This window comes from Rattus norvegicus, chromosome 3 (assembly GCF_021556685.1).
Source record: "Rattus norvegicus strain SHRSP/BbbUtx chromosome 3, alternate assembly SHRSP_T2T, whole genome shotgun sequence".
Lineage (NCBI taxonomy): Eukaryota > Metazoa > Chordata > Mammalia > Rodentia > Muridae > Rattus > Rattus norvegicus.
This window is the reverse complement of record NC_141536.1, coordinates 69004394-69024034: the sequence shown is the minus strand read 5'-3', so window position 1 is coordinate 69024034 and position 19641 is coordinate 69004394. Positions and strand designations below refer to the sequence as shown.

General features: G+C 41.2%; 1 protein-coding gene across 8 annotated transcripts in view; it reads left to right on the top strand.

The window, feature by feature from the left end:
• Window positions 1-883: 883 nt before the first annotated feature.
• Zdhhc5 (zDHHC palmitoyltransferase 5) overlaps window positions 884-19641 on the top strand; it is a 27856-nt gene continuing 9098 nt past the window's right edge. Inside the window, exons 1-5 of one of the 8 annotated variants that reach the window (XM_087653148.1) lie at window positions 884-968; window positions 2304-2433; window positions 3029-3190; window positions 4770-5924; window positions 13701-13822. In XM_087653148.1, the coding sequence (XP_087509274.1) occupies window positions 5821-5924; window positions 13701-13822 (226 nt within the window). In that variant the 5' untranslated portion in view covers window positions 884-968; window positions 2304-2433; window positions 3029-3190; window positions 4770-5820. Of the gene's footprint in view, window positions 969-1015; window positions 1381-2303; window positions 2434-2976; window positions 3191-4769; window positions 5925-11756; window positions 13823-19641 lie in introns of those variants that run through there. The other 7 variants (XM_087653151.1, XM_087653150.1, XM_087653152.1 and 4 more) reach the window with 7 other exon arrangements.

Genomic DNA, 19641 nt, shown 5'->3' with positions numbered 1-19641 from the left:
CTCCTTAGACTACTCTATTGGCCGTGCCGCCTCCTTCCTCCATGTGTGAGCCATAGCCCAGGCCATACCACCCCTCAGGAATTCTGCCATGGTCTGAGAATTTACCCCACTGACGCCTTCGCCAGCCAACGGATTGTTTAAATAAAGTTGCGCTCCTTAAAGAAAAAAAAAAAAAGTGGGGGGCAGCCCTACCTAATCCTCACACCAATGAATGAAGAGGCAAGGAAGGAAGCTGGAAAGGCCTACCGGTGATTGGCTATCGTCGACACTTGTCAGGACTGTACCAGGCTAACTCGGAGGAGGCTGTTGAACTAAGAAAGGGCATCTGCTTTTTTTTCTAGCACTTCCGGTACATACGTAGAATTTTTTTTTTCTTAAAAGTTTTTCTTGGATACATTACAAATGGGAAAGCGGACAAAGGGAGAGACAGACCAAGCCGGCTCACTTCCTCGTCCCCAATTCTGCGCAGTTTGCCATGCCCCTTCTCCCGACCACCAGCCAGACACGACGGCCAGGCGCGCGCGCTCCCGTATCACTACGTGTTCGCGGCGCCGTGCCCCTGCAGCCAATCAGAAGGCGAGGTCGCCGCGGTCGCCCGCGGTCGCGCGCACGTTCTAGGGAGGCATGGGGGCGGGGGTTAGGGGGTGAATGGAAGAGTGAACGGGGGCGGGCTCGGCGGCGCGAGCCGCATGAATGAGAAGAACGTGCCCCGCGAGGGACGTCGCACGCGCCCGCTCCTGGGAGCCAATGGGAACGCCGTGAGGGCTACAGACCCTAGGCTGAGGGCAACGGCCGCGCGCCGGCACGGAGGCGAGCGTCTGCGATCGGGAGCGCGCGGCGGCGGGGCGGGCGTGGAGCGTGCGGGGGCCGCGCGCTGCCTCTCAGAGGCCAGACGGCACTGCTGGGAGGCGGCGGCGACAACGACGGCGGTGACAACGACGGCGGCGGTGACGGGCGCCGCGCCGGGGGTGAGTACCGGGGACGCTGGCCCCTGCGGAACCGGAAGTGCGGGGCTAGTTAGGTGGGAGGGGAGAGTGACCTCTAGGGAAGGGGGACCGCAGAGGGGAGGAGGTTAAGGCCCTACCCCTCCTCAGTCTGTATGGGCCTCGAAACGGACGCCCGCAGAGTCTAGAGAACCACGGCCGCCGGGGCTTGGAACCGGTTGGTGCCGGGCTGCCCAGTTGCGGAGCCGCCGCCCCTTCCGTCCCCGGCCCGCGGTTCTCTCAGCTCCGGCGGGCCCTGCGCGCGGTGGATTCCGTGTTTTCTGGGCCAGGGGTAGTCAGTTCTGCCCCCGGTGATGACTCTCTTTCCTCCAGCTGCCGGCTGGGGACTATACTCCTTTCACCGCTCCGTTCAGGCCCCTCTTCCTACACTCCGCTGGTACTTATTTTGGCTAGAGCTTCGTCCTGTGGTTACCTGTTCTTTCTCCCATCCATCTGCTGCTTCTCCCTACCCCCACCAGCCAGGTGCTCCATGCTTTTAGTACTTTGTACTTTTTACAGGTAGGGCTTGAATGTACTTGACAATATTTTATCAATAACCGTCTATTCCTAAGGAGGTTTAAAGTTCCTTAACCAGTTGGCCAAATGAAACCACTAAAATGAGAAACAAGAAAGTGACTAAAGTTATTAGAAGTAGTCGTAGAATCAGATTCATGTTAGATTGCAGACCATTTTGTCGTCTTGGGTTTACTTCCTGGTTAATGCCATCTTGTCCAGGATAATCTTAGGTTAGATCTCCATCCTTTTATCCCAGTGTGAGTCTGCTTTGTATCGGTCAGATCTCTCCGGTACTCATGAGCACATACAAATTCACCTAATGTTTGTAAGAATTCTATCGCAAGGTGCTTGGGTACCTAGGACGATCTGTAATGATAATACTTTTTTTTTAAAAAACTTCTGCTTGGATCTTTCCTTCATAGCTTGTATGCATTCTTCTATATGGCATCACCATTTCTATATATTCAGATTTACTGTACTGTGCTATAAAGCTTGGTTATTTTAACAGTAATACATGTACTGTCCACGGCCCTGCTCCAAAGGAACTACTTATATCAGACCTTATGACAGTCTTCAAATTACATATCCTGAATTGTTTGTTGTTGTCTTGAGACAGGATCTCTGTACATAACCGTTGCTGCCCTGGAACTTACTTTGTAGACCAAGCTGGCCTCTTAACTCAGAGTTCTGTCTGCCTATGCCTCCCAAGTTCTGGGGTTACAGTCGAGGGCCACCACACCTGGTTCTATATTGTTTGTTTTATACATACATATTTTCACTCCATGATTTTTCCCCCTTGGTCAGCATGTGTCATGCGCATTCTTGGACACTTTAGTGATACTGTTGTGGATACACCAGAGTGACTGATGAACCACCCTCACCTTTCCGGTTTCGTGCCTTCTCTTTCTGCACCACATTCCTTTGATAAGACTTGGTATGTTATTATTTATACCTACCCAATAAATTATTTTTTTGTTTTTTGTTTTTTTCGGAGCTGAGAACCAAACCCAGGGCCTGTGCTTGATAGGCAAGCGCTCTACCACTGAGCTAAATCCCCAACCCCACCAATAAATTATTTTATCTTGTCATTTCTAATATATATCCTAACATTTCTGACAATGGTTTATTTATATTTCTGTATGTGGTTCCATAATTACATGTACTGCTGTATCATGGCAGAACTAATCTGTGTGGCTGCTATTCTGTAGTAAATGTGATCAGCAATAGTATAGGATTCACTTTACATAATTAAGTAATTTTCCTTTTATCATTGGAGTTTTGAGGGAAACATTTCCTTTAATAGTACTGTCTACAAATCAAGATATGCTTCTTCCAGTGGATAAAGATATTTAGGCCTAAAGTCAGGAAACAGAAATAAGCATAAAATCAGGACTAAATAGGATCTGGCTTTTAGGACTGTAAAAACTTAGTGCAAACTTTGGGCCTACCTCTAATGTTGCTTACCTCCCTCCCATCCTTTTTTTTTTTTTTTTTTTTTTTTTTTTTTTTTTTTTAATTTTTCTTTTGAGGCAAAGTCTCACTGTGTAGCCCTGGCTGGCCTGGAAGCTGTGCATACCAGGATGGCTTGGAGAGATCCACCTGCCTCTGCTTCTTGAGTGTGGAGATTAAAGGCGTTCACCACTATCACTGAGTGGTGACAGTAGCAGGCTCCTTTGCCTTCTATGTCTTGGGTAAGAGAAGAAGTGATAACTTCCTAAACACATTTGTATTTCATTGTCTGGATCTTTCGATGTTTTTAATAGTGCTATTAGTATCAAATAGTATACAGCTTGTGGGGAATGGCACTGCTTTCATTTGAAATTCTAACTTAAGCAGAAACTTTGGTCTGTAGATTCCAAGGTATCATTAGGCATGTAGTGTGGTAGAAAGGGTCTGTGTCAGCAATTATACTCTTGGGTTCTGAACCTGACTACCCAAGTGATTCAGTGGAATGGCCCCAGGCATTCTCTAGCCATCAATTTTACAAAATAGGATAAGGGACTCTGTCACCAGATAATGTGAGTAAAGTGCTTTGAGATCACCAGATGAAAAGCATCCTGTAAAATTAAGGTGCTCGTGTTGTTTTGTTACTGTGATCATCAGAAATAATTGTTCCTTTAATCATATTGAATAAGGAGTTTAGGTTACCTCCACATAGGCCTTTGTTAGGAATTAAAAACTACTAAATTTGGAGGAAAAGGACCAATCCCTGCGTTGAACCTAGTTTCTTTTCTTTTTTTTTTTTTTTTATTAACTTGAGTATTTCTTATATACATTTTGAGTGTTATTCCCTTTCCCGGTATCCGGGCAAACATCCCCCTCCCCTTCCTTATGGGTGTTCCCCTCTCAACCCTCCCCCCATTGCCGCCCTCCCCCCCACAGTCTAGTTCACTGGGGGTTCAGTCTTAGCAGGACCCAGGGCTTCCCCTTCCACTGGTGCTCTTACTAGGATATTCAATGCTACCTATGAGGTCAGAGTCCAGGGTCAGTCCATGTATAGTCTTTAGGTAGTGGCTTAGTCCCTGGAAGCTCTGGTTGCTTGGCATTGTTGTACATATGGGGTCTCGAGCCCCTTCAAGCTCTTCCAGTTCTTTCTCTGATTCCTTCAACGGGGGTCCTATTCTCATGAACCTAGTTTCTTAAAGAGAATATTTCACCTTTTGGTGCAAGTTGTTTTTTTTTTTTTTGTTTGTTTGTTTTTTTTTTTGTTTGTTGTTTGTTTTTTTGCCTAGGACCCTTAATAGATGATTCCCAAAGTCCAAAAATTGAATTTTTGCCTCTTTGGTGTTGTAGCTAAAAGCCATAGGCATAGAAAGAGGCACACAAAAAAGGAAATGATAGTTGCTGTCCTATTTTTAAGCTTCCTTGCTTTATTACAGGAATAAATATACTCTTTGTCCAAAGAGAAAAGTCTGTGTTAGCAGTGCCCTTCACTCCTGTGCCCTTGTTTGTTTTTAGATTTTTTTTTTTTTTTTATTGCTATACGTTGTTACAAGAGAGATGGTCTTATAAGAGCCAGTCCTTGGATGACCTTAGGTCAGATAAGACGTGGTTCTCCCTTCCAATTAGAGTAGCCCTTAAAAAGGTGAAGGACTCTGAATGTATTTTCCACTCCATTTAGAGTTCATTCTTACATACATAGAAGTGAAATGGAAAATAGTCTTTCTTTCAAAAGGCACTTAGTAACAGTGGCCTGGGGTTTTAGCCTTGGTGTTCTTAAGAAATACCATGAAAGATTTCTTCTGATAAAAGTAATTTGTTTTTCTCCAGGTAAAGCACCATATCCCACTTGAACTCTGCATCCAGGAAGCCCAGGATTGAAGACAAAAGATCAGAGACATTGACTAACCTGGAAACAGGGACATCTTTGGAACTTTATCTACAGTAATCTTTTAAACTGTCGTCAGGTGAAATCAGCTTCATCTTATTCTGCTTATTGAAAAGGACATGGCTTCAAGGATTTTAAATTTCCTTTTAGTTTTTCATGAACTTGATGGGAAACGGAGCCCTTAAAAGGCGTGATAATAACAAGAAAAGATTGAAAACAGGCAATACTGCTGTCTGTTTTTTCTCCCCATTCAAAGAAAAGGATTTACAACTCAACCCTGTAACAGCTATTGTCCAACTTTGGCCATCAAGAGAGAAATAAATAAAATTAAATCACCATTGCCAGACAGCCAGCCCTGGTGAAGTCAAGGTGTGAGAGTGGTGGCACTGAGAAGACTGCCAAAAAGGAACAAGAACTGCAGTTAAAAAAAATCAGCTTCTTTTTAAGCTGGAAGAGACCCCAAGTTCCTTCTTGGATTAAAATAGAAAACCAGGGCACACCTTTTAGGTGCTGCTCCTATTTTTGTGAAGTGTGGTGTTGTGGAGGGGCTCTTGTATCTCCTCAGAAGAGTTCCTGCCCTCCCCACCCCAATACTTCTTTCCTCCCTTTTGAAGACCTGCCTTCATCCATGAGCTATACCTTGATCTGCCTGACTGCATGTTTTCCACCTGCGACTGTTTGCATGCGTACAGCCTGTTTGTCTTCACGTTTTAAACTGTACAAGTTGTGTTTCTTAATCTCCTTTTCTGCTCTATTCTGGGGAGGTGGTTTTTAATCAGTTGAAATCACCTTTCCCCCTCCCATGTGCTTTCCTTCATTTGAGATCTTTTGACCTTCATTTTTATTTGGGAGGGGGAAGGGTGATAATTTTACATTTTCTGTTTTCCCCAGTTTTCTTTCCTCTCTGTTTCCCTCATCCCATTTTCTTATCTGTTCTGCCGCTGTGTGGGCCTGGGCTATGCGGCAGGGCACATCATTCATCAGAGCTCCAACATGCCCGCAGAGTCTGGAAAGAGATTCAAACCCAGCAAGTATGTACCGGTCTCAGCAGCCGCCATATTTCTAGTGGGAGCTACAACACTCTTCTTTGCCTTTACGTGAGTTTTTTCCGAAGTGGCATTTGGCGGTGGGAGGGTCTTGCCATGGAAGTGAAGACTATTTCTTCAGTTTCATTAGTTATTTGGAAGGCCAACTAGTTGTCTGACCCTACTCTGTTGGTTTCTTCTACTTCCTGTCCTGTGAACTCAGATGTCTTCATGTTTTCCTATCTAGTTCCATCATAGGTGATACTAAACTAGGAAGGAAATAGGAAAGCACAGAGAGGCTTCAAGAAATTTAAATGAAAAAGAGAACTAGAATTGACTTAAATCTTTTTAGTTGTTTTTTGGTTTTGCTTTGCTTTTTCTTTTTGAGACAGGATCTCTACAGAGTCCTGGCTGTCCTAGAACTTACTATGTAGATCAGGCTGTCTGTGAACTCACGTAATCTACGCGCCTTTGCCTCTCAAGTGCTGAGGTCAAAGGCTTGTACCACCAGGCTGTGCCGACTTAGTCTTTTCAAATAGCAATCACATCTGGCATGTCTGAGACATAGGCTAGAATTGTGAAAGCTGAGTACATCAGAGAGGTGGTGTTGTTGCTGCTGCTGCTGTTGTTCTTTTTTGTTTTTGAGCCATAGTATCACTGTGTTGCCCGTACTGGCCTGGCATTCCATAAGTAGACCAAGTTGGCCTCAAGTTTGTGTTAATCTTCCCTCTGCCTCCTGAATTCTTGGATTGTATACATGCTTTTATCTTTTTCTGCCAGAATTGAGAATTTTGAGACAGAATCTTGTTATGTAACCCAGGCTGGCCTTAAATTCATGATCCTCTTGCCTTAGCCTTCTGAGTGCTTGGGAATTGACTTAAGATATACTAATGAGACAGTGTTGGTTTTTAGTGTTACCTAGATGCTTTTTTTTTCTATACTTGTAAGCGCTAAGGTCTGGAGAAGTAAAGGCTCTTGGGAAAGACCCAAGTTTTATTTGGAAAGAAAATACTAGAAGAGTTATTTGCATTAGTTCCCACTAAAAGGAGTGGGAGTTCTTGAACTCATTAATTCTAATGGGAAAAGTAGTTGGCATTCAAAGATACCTCACTTAGAGTCTAGGATCTGCAGCCTTCCAGGTTAGGATCTTAAGACTTTGTTCATCTTTGTTTTACTGGAGGAGACTGGCTTTTTCCTCCTCTGTCCCATGTGGCCATCTAATGTCTTTTCTATAAGCAGTTTATAATGAGTCTATACCAGCCTTCTGAGCTTCATACTGTTGAGTCATTGAGCTAGCATTCCAGCTGCACCTCTTGGAGTGATCAGGGAACTAAGATCTTCATTCTTCATTCTCTTGTCACTTGTGTAACTCATATTCTGTCCTTGATATGGAGGAGTGCTTCTTCAGTGTCAACATGTTTTGATTTTTGCTGTTTATGAGTAACAAAATCAAAAACTTAACTAAGAGATATTTATATCTTTGTGCTTTAATAGTGTTGTGCTGGGTCAAGAGAGATGGCTAACTGGATCTACCTGATAGGAATGTCTGTTTTCCTTTGGGAGTCAAGCTCTTGTAGTAGCTAAAGTATTCAACTACAGTATAAGTGGTTTTCTCTTCCAAACTGTTGTTGAGATCAAGCATGCAGAATCCGTATTTTAATTTGTTAATCTGGAACCACTGAAGTGCTTGGCTTGTTATACCAGTTTGCCCACAAAAGAATTGTCCTGACAGGCACCGTCTTACTGATAGATGAAGCTGTTTCGACTACTTTTTCATTCTTTGCTCCAAGTTGAGTTGGATCCCTCTTGTGTCAGCTGCAGCAAAAAGTTTTTGGGTTTTTGTTTGTTTGTTTGTTTTTTGTGGTGCAGGGAGTTGACTCTGGTCTTGTGCATGTTAGGTGACTATTTTTAACATAAAACTACATCCTTAGCCTGGGGAAAAATGGGCTCTATTTGAAATTTCTGCTTCTAATTCAAATTTAGGAGAGCCTAAAAATCACAGGTGAAATACCTCCATCATTAGTTTTCACAGGATCAGTGTCTGGGCTTCCTTTTCTTACCAAAGTCTCACCCGTGGAGTCAAGTCATAAGCACTTTCTTGCTTTTACTTACTCCCCCCCAACTCCCGTGTCCTCAGTGGCCAGGAAGGGTCTTAGATACCTTGGACCTGGAATTATAGAAGGATGTCTTTTTTTTTTTTTTTTAAAGATTTATTCATTTATTATATATAAGTACACTGTAGCTGTCTTCAGATACACCAGAAGAGGGCATCAGATCTCTTTACAGATGGTTGTGAGCCACCATGTGGTTGCTGGGAATTGAACTCAGGACCTCTGGAAGAGCAGTCGGGTGCTCTTAACCGCTGAGCCATCTCTCCAGCCCAAGAAGGATGTCTTATGGAAGAACAACTGTGCCCTTAACCACTGAGCAGTCTCTGTCCCTGTCACCTTGTTTCTTCTGAGAGCCTTGAGCCTTGTCTTTTTCATCTGACTGAAGTGTCTCCTAAATAAGCCCTTCTGGGCCGAGGCACCATGGCTCTCAAGAGTGGTTCTTCTGTGCATTCCTCCCCTTTTGAGATTTAAACACTGTTTAAAACTACTATGTGAAAGAATTCGCTGGTTCAAATGAAGAGATGAAGCAGCTCTTTTTGAACGCACTTCTATGTGGGGCCATAAATCTGTAACTGCTCTGTCACCCTCCTCTTCTTTTCACTAGGTTACAAGTGGCTCTTACATCAGTCTAGGTCCCAGGTGATAATTACTTTGGGACCCGGAGGACTGGGAGCAGGAGGAAGAGGTCCTTTCAGCTGGCAGACATAATTAGTAGAGGCATGTAGGCTTCAACTAATTAGGAACAATTTACCCTCCGTGCTTCTTTGTTAAGTAGGGAAAGCTATGAACAGAAATTAGCAGTTAGGTCTGGTCATCAAAGAAATAATGATGCTTTTCTGTCCCAGAGAAGTCTGCAAAGAGTAGTTGAGATTATCCCTAGAGCTGATCCTCCTCCTCCTTGACTTCATTTGGTCAGTACTAAAGCCAGGCAGTAGCTGCAAGTAGCCTGTCTTAATTCATTTCTGTCTTCACTGTTTGGGTAGGAGAGTATCTGCTTAAGTAAACCTGCATCTTCCTGGTTACATAATAAGAGTTTGCATCTGGGTTCCATCTGTGGTAGTTCAATACTTTTTTGTTTGCTTTTTTGAGAAAAGGTTTCTCTGTAGCACTGAGCCAGTCCTGGGACTCACTGTATAGACTAGCCTGGCCTTGAACTCAGAGATCCACCTGCCTTTGTCTCTCAAGGACTGGAATTAGAGGTTTGCCACCACCTCTGGCTGCTTTTTTTTTGTTGTTGTTGTTGTTTTGTTTTGTTTTTTTTTTTCTTTTCTTTTTTTCGGAGCTGGGGACCGAACCCAGGGCCTTGTGCTTGCTAGGCAAGTACTCTACCACTGAGCTAAATCTCCAACCCTTTTTTGTTGTTTTAAGACAGTCTCACTATGTAGCTCTGGTTAGCCTGGAGCTCATTATGTATACCAGGCTGACCTCAGATTCATAGAGATCTGCCTGCCTTTGGCTTATATTGGGATTAAAGGTGAATGTCAACATGCTCGCCTTTTGAGGTCAGGAGACTGAGTTTGGTATTTTGTTAATGTTTTTGGACCTCAGTTCTTCCTTTCTAACTGGAGCACGTTATTTCAGCTGTGTGAACGTTTCTAGATGGCATCTCACGTGAAATCTCAGTATATATATAAAAAAAATTAAGAGTGCTAGGATTCAAATGAAATTTATACAAGTCCAGCTTCCCAAAGTGCCTAAGACCTCAGAGCTCCTGGTAACATCATTGGGAATCACTAAATTGATCTCTTCCATAGTATTCCCAAGTACACAGTCTTAATTTTCCATTTCTGAAATTGGGGAGAAGAGGTAGGAAGATCTCTGGTTTTGGTAGAATAAAAGGTTAGTAATACATATGGTCTCTCCAGTGTCCTACCCGTGGCCCAACTTGCTTTCTTTCAGATTCTGCCTCAGGTCTCTTCCAATCTATCTACAGAACTGGGCAACTTCTGTGAGTTTTTTTCTTTTCTTTTCATACCAGTAGAGGTGATAGCACCTGATTTGTGTGGGAACAGCCTGGTGATCTGGGGCATTAATTGAGGGATGGGTGTTTCTTTCCTTCCCGTGTGGTTTTCCTTATCCAGGAATAAGTGCCCAGGTTCTACAGCATACATGGTTCAACTGCTGGAAATTATAAAGTATAGAAGTATAAAAAGCAAGTGTAAAGAGAAACTTATGAACCTCTCAGAGGACAAATTGTTTTCCATGGAATTTTTGCAGAAGCATTCCTTGATGAAATTCTAGGCTGGAAATGGAGCATTAATTGTAGCCTTCTCATCAAGACACACTGGACAAATGCTCAAGAAGTATGCTAGGCTCGGGTGGAGCACATGGGCAACGCTCTTTTCTTTAGGAGCTTAGTGCCTCAGCTTTAAGTGTCTTTGAATCTCTAGGACCTCAAAGGGGAGATGGGATTAAGGAGGAAAGAGCTGGAATGATAACTGATGAGAGTGATGATTTTTCTTGTGTCTTGTATCTGGTGAATTCTCAGTATTATAGATGCTGATTTAAAAGGAATTCTAGTAGCAAAGCATGGCACATGCCTTTAATCTCAGCACTTGGGAGGCAATCAGATGGATCTTTGAGCAAGAGAACAACCTGGTCCACAAAATGAGAACCTGTCTCAAAGAACAGGACCTCCCTCCCTCCTCCGCCACAAAAGAATTTTAGTTTCTTTTCAGACATGCTCCTTTATTTTCATGTTGTATTACATAACTGAAGTGACAAGTGGCAAGCTTCCTGTGAACTGAGAATTCGAATCTAAAACTTTTTGATTTTTTTTCTTTCTAGGAACTTGACCTTTTTTCTCCCTTTTACATAGTAGGAAGTATTAGAAATGCTAGGGAACAGGCTTTCAGGAGAGTGTATATTGAAACCCCCACTTCCCTTTTACTTGGCATTGAAAATAGGCTTAATGAATGGGTGGGCAGAAGAACCTGTTCTACCTGGGGTGGTTTGTCTGGGAATCCCATCAGTGACTCAGCTTCTGAGCTGCAGCCACTCCCTAAACTTCTTGTGCTCTGTGATTATTACTTAGAGCTAAGGACAAGTCCTGACTTCTCTCCTTAGTTCTGGCTACATCTCTAAGGCCACCAACTCAAACAGGCCACTTGGGGTGGCCATCTTGGAATCTAGCAGAGTGCTAAAACATGGGAAGCTTTTCCTCAAGACAAGTAGAACATAGGTGTGTGGCCGAGACAGGCTTTGCTCCCAGAATGTTGAGGGGGATTGTTCCTTTAGCTAGAATGCAAGTCTGGGTCTAGAAGACACTGTTCATGAAGGTGAATTATTTGAATCACTTAGACATTCTGTCACTGTGGGGACGATCTTTATTTTAATAACAGATTGAATTTTACTATTATGTATTTCCCTGAAATGCACTGATAGAGATTTAAAGATAAAGTTTGACAGATACACAAGGAATTGGGTGATTTATTTTGTTTGGAAATGACACTGAAGAAAAAAGCTGAGGTCTAAAAGGTCAAGAGTTGAGCCAGGTGTATGTAATACTTATCACCAAGGAGGCTGAAGCAGGCAGGAATATTAGAAGTTCTAAAGTTAGTGTTAGGGTATCTTAATGTTCCAGGCTGAAATAGGCCACACAAAGAGACCCTCATTCAGAAAAACCAAACAAATGGGAGGGTATGAGGAGGAAAATAATAAGAAAAAAGAAAGACCTAGATTGAACTCTGAGTTGAGGGGCTACAGTGACCAACCAGTTCTAAGAACTTTAAATCACAAGCACCTCAGCGTCCTAAAGATTTAATTTATTTTTCCCTTCTAATTATCTTCCCAGGCTGTAGGAGTGAAGTGAGTCACCCTTTCTCTTCCTCAGGCGGAAATTGAAGGACAGCTAAGTACTAGGGAGGGGCTCTGACCTGGATGGTTGGTTTTCAGTTTCTTTCCTTCCCTCCTGAGAAACCTGGGACGTAGGCTCTGCGGGCTCGTCCTTCTTATGTTATAGTTACACACCAGCTCCTGATGACGTGACAGAAGAACATCTTTCCTGAGCAGAAGTGCTCACAGAGGAAGGGACTTTCTGTGATAATGCTGTGGAACTGTGGCTAAAGGGATATTTTCATTTTGACAGCTATCTTATTATTTTGGCTCCCAATTCTATGTAGCCCAGTAAAGAGAAGCAATGAGTTTATTAATATTTACTAGCTGCAAAGCCTGGCACATAAATAGTACTTAGTAGTATTTATACATTTTTAATGTATGGATGGCTGACTTTGGAATACTGGATAGTGGTGACAGAGATTTGTGTCTCATTGGTTTATTTATATCTAATTAAAAAGCCCACTGCTTCTAAACTGTCCTGTGTCACTATTTACAGTTGTGTTTTTTGTTTTGAAACTGATCACCCTTCTTGACTATAATGAATTAGTATTTCAGATATCCATGTTGTCTTATTGTCCTAAGCCCATCTTTTCCTTCATTAAATTCTTCCTGTATTCTGACTGGGTAAAAGGGACAAGGGCAGATGCTGTCCTTATTCTGGAGATTAAATTCTCAACCACACAAAGCAGATTAGAGTCTTAGCTAATGTCTTGTAGTGAGGAGGAAGTTCTTCTGAGCTGAGCTGAGAGATAATACTGATAAAGTAAGGTTCCTGGGAAAGAGAGGACAGCCTCTCTATTCAGAATTAGGTTCTGAAAGAACCTGAAGTCAGATTTATGTTAGCACTCTTTCTTGTTTTTCTTGTTAGAGGTATCTAAAGCATGCCTCTTGATTTGAATGCTATGAATACTGGATATGTGTGCCCCCTCCCACCGAGCCTTCCATAGGATTTAGAATTTCTTTTGTCTGAAATTGGCTTAACTTTTCCTCATATTCTTTGCTCCATTTTTAGATATCAGGAGAAATCTAGTTCTTTGTTCTTTACAGATTTACATGTCATTCTTGCATAAAGGCACGATGATCTGCATTATTCTAATTTTAGTATATGTACTGCCAAGGTGAACATTGTTTTTTTTTTTGTTTGTTTTTTTTTCTCCTGTGGAGCCTACATGAACCTTGAACTGGCAATTGTACTTTCCACATTCTTTTTTTTTCTAAAAGAATTATTTATTTTATGTCTATGAGTACACTGTAGACACTTCAGACACACCAGAAGAGCGTATTGGATCTCATTACATATGGTTGTGAGCCACCATGTGGTTGCTGGGAATTGAACTCAGGATCTCTGGAAGAGCACTCAATGCTCTTATCTGCTGAGCTTTCTCTCCAGCCCTATTTTCAATTCTTAACCATTAGAATTAGTCTCTAGAGAGGTAACTGGAGAAATCCAAGGTAGTTGAGATTGGTTCAAAGCTACCTGTAAAGACAGAAGGGGAGCTAGAGAAGCAGGTAGCATCGGCATGCTTTGGGCTATTAAGCTGGTTGTCAATGAGAGAGGGTCCACAAACCGTAAGTTGCTTCAGAGACAGGAATTTAGTTGGTACTCATAGTCAATCCCTAGTTCTTATGTCTGGTTTGTAAGGAGATAGGTGAATTGTAAGGCTGTGCAAAGATTCTGAAGAAACAGACCTTGATGCAGGGGGTTAATGCAAGATTGTGTCATTCTGATGTAAACTGAAGAGTTTTATGGGAAACTGGGATACTGCTGGATAAGAAAGATAAAGGTACTTTGGGATGTCAGAGGAAAGTCACTTAAGAATTACATATATGTAAGAAGGCTGAATCTCTATAGATTTGTGCTGGTGCCAAGGGAGTTTATTTCCTACTTTATCATCTGCAGGTGTCCAGGACTAAGCCTGGATGTGTCACCTGCAGTGCCCATTTACAATGCGATTATGTTCCTTTTCGTGCTGGCCAACTTCAGCATGGCCACCTTTATGGACCCAGGAATTTTCCCCCGAGGTAAGACCTTTCTGTACTCTCATGTAAGTTCCCTGTTATCATTAAAAATAATTATGTGGTCAGATAACTATTGATCTTGGGCTTGTAGGATTTTTGGACACTGTTACTAGAACATATATCACAATATCTAGTTAATTTGGTTCACTTTGGATCTAAGCTTTATTATTTAAATTGTATTGTTATTTAAGTTTTTTTTATAGTTTGATCATATTATTTCCCATCCTCCAGCTCCTCCAAGATCTTTCCCACCTCCCTACCCACCCAACTTCATGTCCTTTTCCTCTCAAAACCAAACAACAATAAAACAACGAAAAAAAAAAAAAACAAAAGGAAAAGGAAAACAAACTAAACTACCATATATGCATACAAACTGGAGTCTGCTTTGTGTTGGCTTATTATTGCTCCTGGGCTTGATACCCAGTATCATTCCATTAGAGAAACTGATTTACTTCTTTCTCAACATGTATTGATTATAAATAGCATCTTTTTTATGATTTTTTTTAAAGATTTACTTTATGTATGTGAGTTCACTATTGCTGTCTTCAGACACATCAGAAAAGGGCATCAGATCCCATTACAGATGGTTGCTGGGAATTGAACGTAGGACCTCTGGAAGAGCAGTCAGTGCTCTTAACTGCTGAGCTTTCTCTCCAGCCCTATAAATAGCATCTCGAATAGGGTTGCACTTTGGTCTGCTTCTTTGGGTGAAATCTTTGATTTTTATTCAGAAATTTATTTAATCTTATACACTGAGTAGTGTTAGGTACAAATGAGAAAGAAAGTATGGGTACGGTTCTCTTCACTTGATCTTAGCCAAAAGGCCGAGAAGCGATGGGTATGGTTCTCTTAACCACATAGACATGGATGTAGTTATTTGCTCAGAGAAATTAGTGAAGTAAGAATGGGTGAGAGACTTTACCAAGTAGAAGACAGGAGGGCAATTTCAGGTAAAGGAAGAACACACATCATTCTAACCATGGAATGATGAAGTTATCATTGCTGGAGTATTATATAGTGTAGTATATGGTGAGACCAGAAAAAGGTAAAACCCAGACCCGGGTTGTAAAGGACTTCATTTGCTAAATTAAACAAGTAAGCCTCTGGTAAATATATTATACCTCTTCCTTTAATACTAAAAGATCTTAAATTTGCAAAAAATAACTCTTCAGACAGTGTACAGGCTTTGGGTTTGGCTTTGGCAATAATATAAACCATGAAAATTTGGACTTAAGACTAGAATTACAGCTTTTTCAGAGGTAGATTCAACAGAATCATTTATGACAGCTTAATGGGGCAGAGCAGTGTGAAAAATAATCTACAGCACCCTGAGCATGCTTGATCTTGTCTGAACTTAGAAGCTAAGCAAGTTAGGCCTGCGTAGCACTTAGCTGGGAAAGGAGAGTTTTATTGTGGTAGTTTCAAGGTTCATAACTTGGGTGATAAATTAGATGCTGATTTTTATGAGTACACTGTAGCTGCCTTCAGACACACCAGGAGGGCGTCAGATCCCATTACAGATGGTTGTGAGCCACCATGTGGTTGCTGGGATTTGAACTCAGGACCTCTGGAAGAGCAGTCGGTGCTCAGTCAGTGCTCTTAACCACTGAGCCATCTCTCCAGCTCAGATGCTGATTTTTATAAACTGAATGTTAAATAGACTGTATATTTGCTTTTGTTTTTTCCATGCTAGGTATTGAACCAGGCTTTAGACAAGTACTATATTCTGAGACCTAGATAATGAATTTGAGGTATTCCTTGGTACAGTTAACCAGTAGGCAATTGAATAGTAGGAGTTAAATACTTTGTTTTAGAAATATGCAGCTATGGTATTTGAAAGAGCAGGAGTAATATTATCTAGAGAAAGAAGAGTCAGCTTAGGAAAGAGAAGAGGTAAGATCTGGTCAGTTCTGCCATTTTTATTATGAGTATGGGAGAAATAGTCATTGAAGAGGGATTGAACAAGAAGGAGGAGAAAGTAAAGAGAAAGCTAAGAATTCATAAAGTAACTGACTTACTACTAGTATGGTAACTCAGAATCGCCCTTTGTTTTGCTTACTAAGAATCGATTCTTTAAAAAATTTTTATTTTTAAATAGGGTCTCATTCAAGGCCCTGGTTGGCCTTGAATTCTGCATTAGCTTCCTGAGTGCTCTAATTACAGGTGTGAATCACTAAACCTGACTGAAAAGTTTATCTTAATAGTACTTTAAGCGGTGTGTTTATGTATAAGGAGAAGGTAGAGGTGAATTACAGTTGTTTGCAGGCAGTGAATGGAAAATGAGCAAGCAGTCAGCAAGCATCAGATTTTCTCTTTTAAGAAGTAAACAGAGAAGAAGAGAGAAAGTTTGTGACCCCAAAACCAAGGAAGAATACTTTAGTGAGTTGATAATAATATTTAGTGAGTTTAATAATACTTTAAGTGAAAAGAAGCATGAGGAGATTGAGCCAGAGAAGAATGTGAAGCCTAAATTGAAGAATAGGAAAAGCCGAAAGTCAGCTTCTAGACAAACGGGATCCTTTCTGATGCATATTGAAGTCCTGCTCATGGAGGGAGTAGGCTTTTCTTTGGAAAGGGGATGGGAATAAGAACTATCATGAGTTAGAGGTAGAGAGACCATGAGCTAGCAAAAGCTATTCCTAATGACATCTACTTTCCTCACAAGTGTAAGATGATTTTTCTAAGTGGACTTGGGATAGCAAATGAGATGAGGTTTTCCTGACTGTCATTGTACTTGGAAGACCAGTGTAACTGATCGTTTGGGATTTCTGTGAGAGAAGGTTTGTGGCCCCAAAACTAAGGAAGAATACTTTAGTGAGTTTATTAATACTGATTCACCAGATACTCAGTATATACTATATGAGAAGCCATGATGATCATTTGTAATTTTTTTTCTAATTTTTTTGTTCTTGTTTGCTTGTTTGTTTTTGAGACAGAGTGTCTTTGTAGCCCTGACTGGCCTGGAACTTGCTCTATAGACCAAGCTGGCCTTGAACTCTACAGAAATCCACCTGCTTCTGCCTTCTGAGTGCTGGGATTAAAAGTGTGCACCACTACTGCCCAGCTTTTAAAATGTTTTTAGGGTCATTACTTTCAAATAGCTGAGTTCAGAAGGGGTGTGTGTGTGTGTGTGTGCGTGTGTGTGTGTGTGTGCGTGTGTGTGTGTGTGTGTATGTGTGTGTGTGTGTTGATAAGTGATGAAAATAATTATTGCTGTTAAATGAGTTAAGTTCTATAGGTGATAATGTGGAAGAATCAGAAATTTTAAAATGCCAAGCATTTGATTTTCCTGTTGAAAAGATGTGTATAATAGAGATTTTTGTGTCAAGATGATGGTACATGACATGGTGGTAGGACAGTTGTTTGAGCCCAGGTTTGAGGCCAGCCTAGGTAACAGAGGGAGATTCCTTATCTTTAATTAATTAACTTGTTTTTTAATTTAATTTAATTTTTTGTGACAGGGTTCCTCTGTGTAGCCCTGGCTGTCCTGGAACTCCCTCCATAGACCAGGTTGGCCTCATTCACTAGATCCACCTGCCTCTGGCTTTTTGATTGCTGGGATTAAAGGCATGCACTGCCCATTTAAAAAAAATAAATTAGGCATTAGTTAAATCTTTGTTTAGGAATATTGCAGAGACAAATGCTACATGCAACTTCATCGTCTAAAGAGAACTCTTAAATTGTGGTATACTCCCTTTATTTTGAAGGACTTTTTTTTTTTGTTTTCTTACATTGCTGAGGATTAAACATAGGGGCTTATATGTGTTAGACAGTAACGATATCTATCACAGCTACATCCCTGAAGATTGTGCATGTGAGCTGGGCATGATTGCACACCTTTGGTCCCAGCTCTGGAGAGAAAGAGGCCGGCAGATTTAAGTAGTTTTCAGGCTAGCCAGGGCTATGTAGTAAGAGCATGGTGGAAAACAATCATTTTTTTATATGTCACTATTTAGGCTTATTTACATATAATATGTATCTACAGAAGTAATAAGATGTCGTTTTACTTCCAGTCTGGGGATTGAACCCAAAGTCTTGTGCATAATGCACAAGAGATCTGCATCCTCTGGGGTTAAAAGTGTTTGCCACTAAGCCTGGCTGAAAACTTCATTTCCCACATTCTTTCTAGATTAATTATAAAAGTAAAAATTGCCCTCTGCATATGAGGGGGAAAGTAATATTCATTGTTTCAAAAAGGGGTAGTTTCTGGAAGTTGAAAACTTCAGTAGAGGCAAATTGGAGTTTGAGTAGCAGTGTGGGGGAAAATGGAATTAAAAGAGCAGACCCTTTGAGCAAGAGATTCGTTTGTGGGGGAAAAGGTAATTATGTATTTTGAAATGTAAATTATCTTTTAAGATAGATTCATAATTTGTAAACCAAGGGAAATCATCATATGTATATCACTCTCTGAGCACCTTTCTTTTGAACCCTACTTCCCAGTGCAGAGTACACTTCCTCCTCATCTGTGGTCCCACAGTGTGTGCATCCCACAGTGTGTGTAGAATTGTTCTCACAGTATTAGTTAATAGTTCCCAGTCTCTCTTACTCATTAGATTGTGGATTTCTCCCCCATTTTAAAAAATGATTGTTTACTTAAATATAAATTTTAATTAAAGATTGATTACAAGGGGGGAGTATACTGACACATGCCTTTAATATAGCACTCATGGAGGCAGAGGCAGGGGAATCTCTCTGAGTTTGAGGCAGGCCTGGTCTACAGAGTTCCCGGACAGTCATAGCTCCACAGAGAAATGTTATACAGAGAAACCCTGTCCTCAAAACAAAACAAAACAAAAACTTAACAAAAATTGGTTTTTATTTACTAAATTTTGTGTTTGTGTATGTATGTTATTTATTTTGTATGTGTGTATTGGATGCATATTTTTTTTTTAGATTTATTTTATTTATATATTAGTACACTGTAGTTCTCTTCAGACACTTCAGAAGAGAGCATCCCATTACAGATGGTTGTGAGCCACCATGTGGTTGCTGGGAATTGAACTCAGGACCTCTGGAAGAACAGTCAGTGCTCTTCACCGCTGAGCCATCTCTCCAGCCCGGATGCAATATTTTTTTATGTTCACATATGGAGTCAGTTTTCTCCTTACACCTTGTGAGTCTCAGGAAGCAAACTCAGGTTGTTAGTCATGGCAGCTAGTACATTTACTGGCTAAGCTCTCTCACCAGCCCTGAATAGATTTTTTACTGAATTTTAATACATATGTAGATAAGACAAAAGTAAGTAAAGTATTAATGCATTTTACAAGATCATCAATGTTCACTTATAGCCAGCATCACTGTGAAAGAAGGTGCACTGGGGAAGTTACTAGTATCCATTAACAGATTGCTCTTTTTTTATTTTGATTTTTTAAAGATTATTTATTTGGGGCCTGGAGAGGTGACTCAGTGATAAGAACACTGAATGTTCTTCCAGAGGTCCTGAGTTCAATTCCCAGCAGCCACTTGGTGGCTCACAACCAACGTGATCAGATGCCTTCTGGTGTGTCTGGAGACAGCTACAGTGTACTTGTGTACATAAAATAAATAATTATTTAAAAAAAGATTATTTATTTGGACTGGAGATAAGTAAGGTTAAGTAGTTAAGAACACAGGCTATTATTCTTAAAGAGACCACAGGCTTTATTTCTATCACTTACATGGTGGCTTACAAGTCTACCTCTACAAGCCTCTGAGTACTCCATGCTTTTGCTGTATATACATGCTTGTGGGCGAACACTTGTATACATAAAATAAAAATAAATGTAAGTTCAATTCCTGTGAACCCAACTGAACTGTGAACTGAAAAGAGAACTGACTCCTGA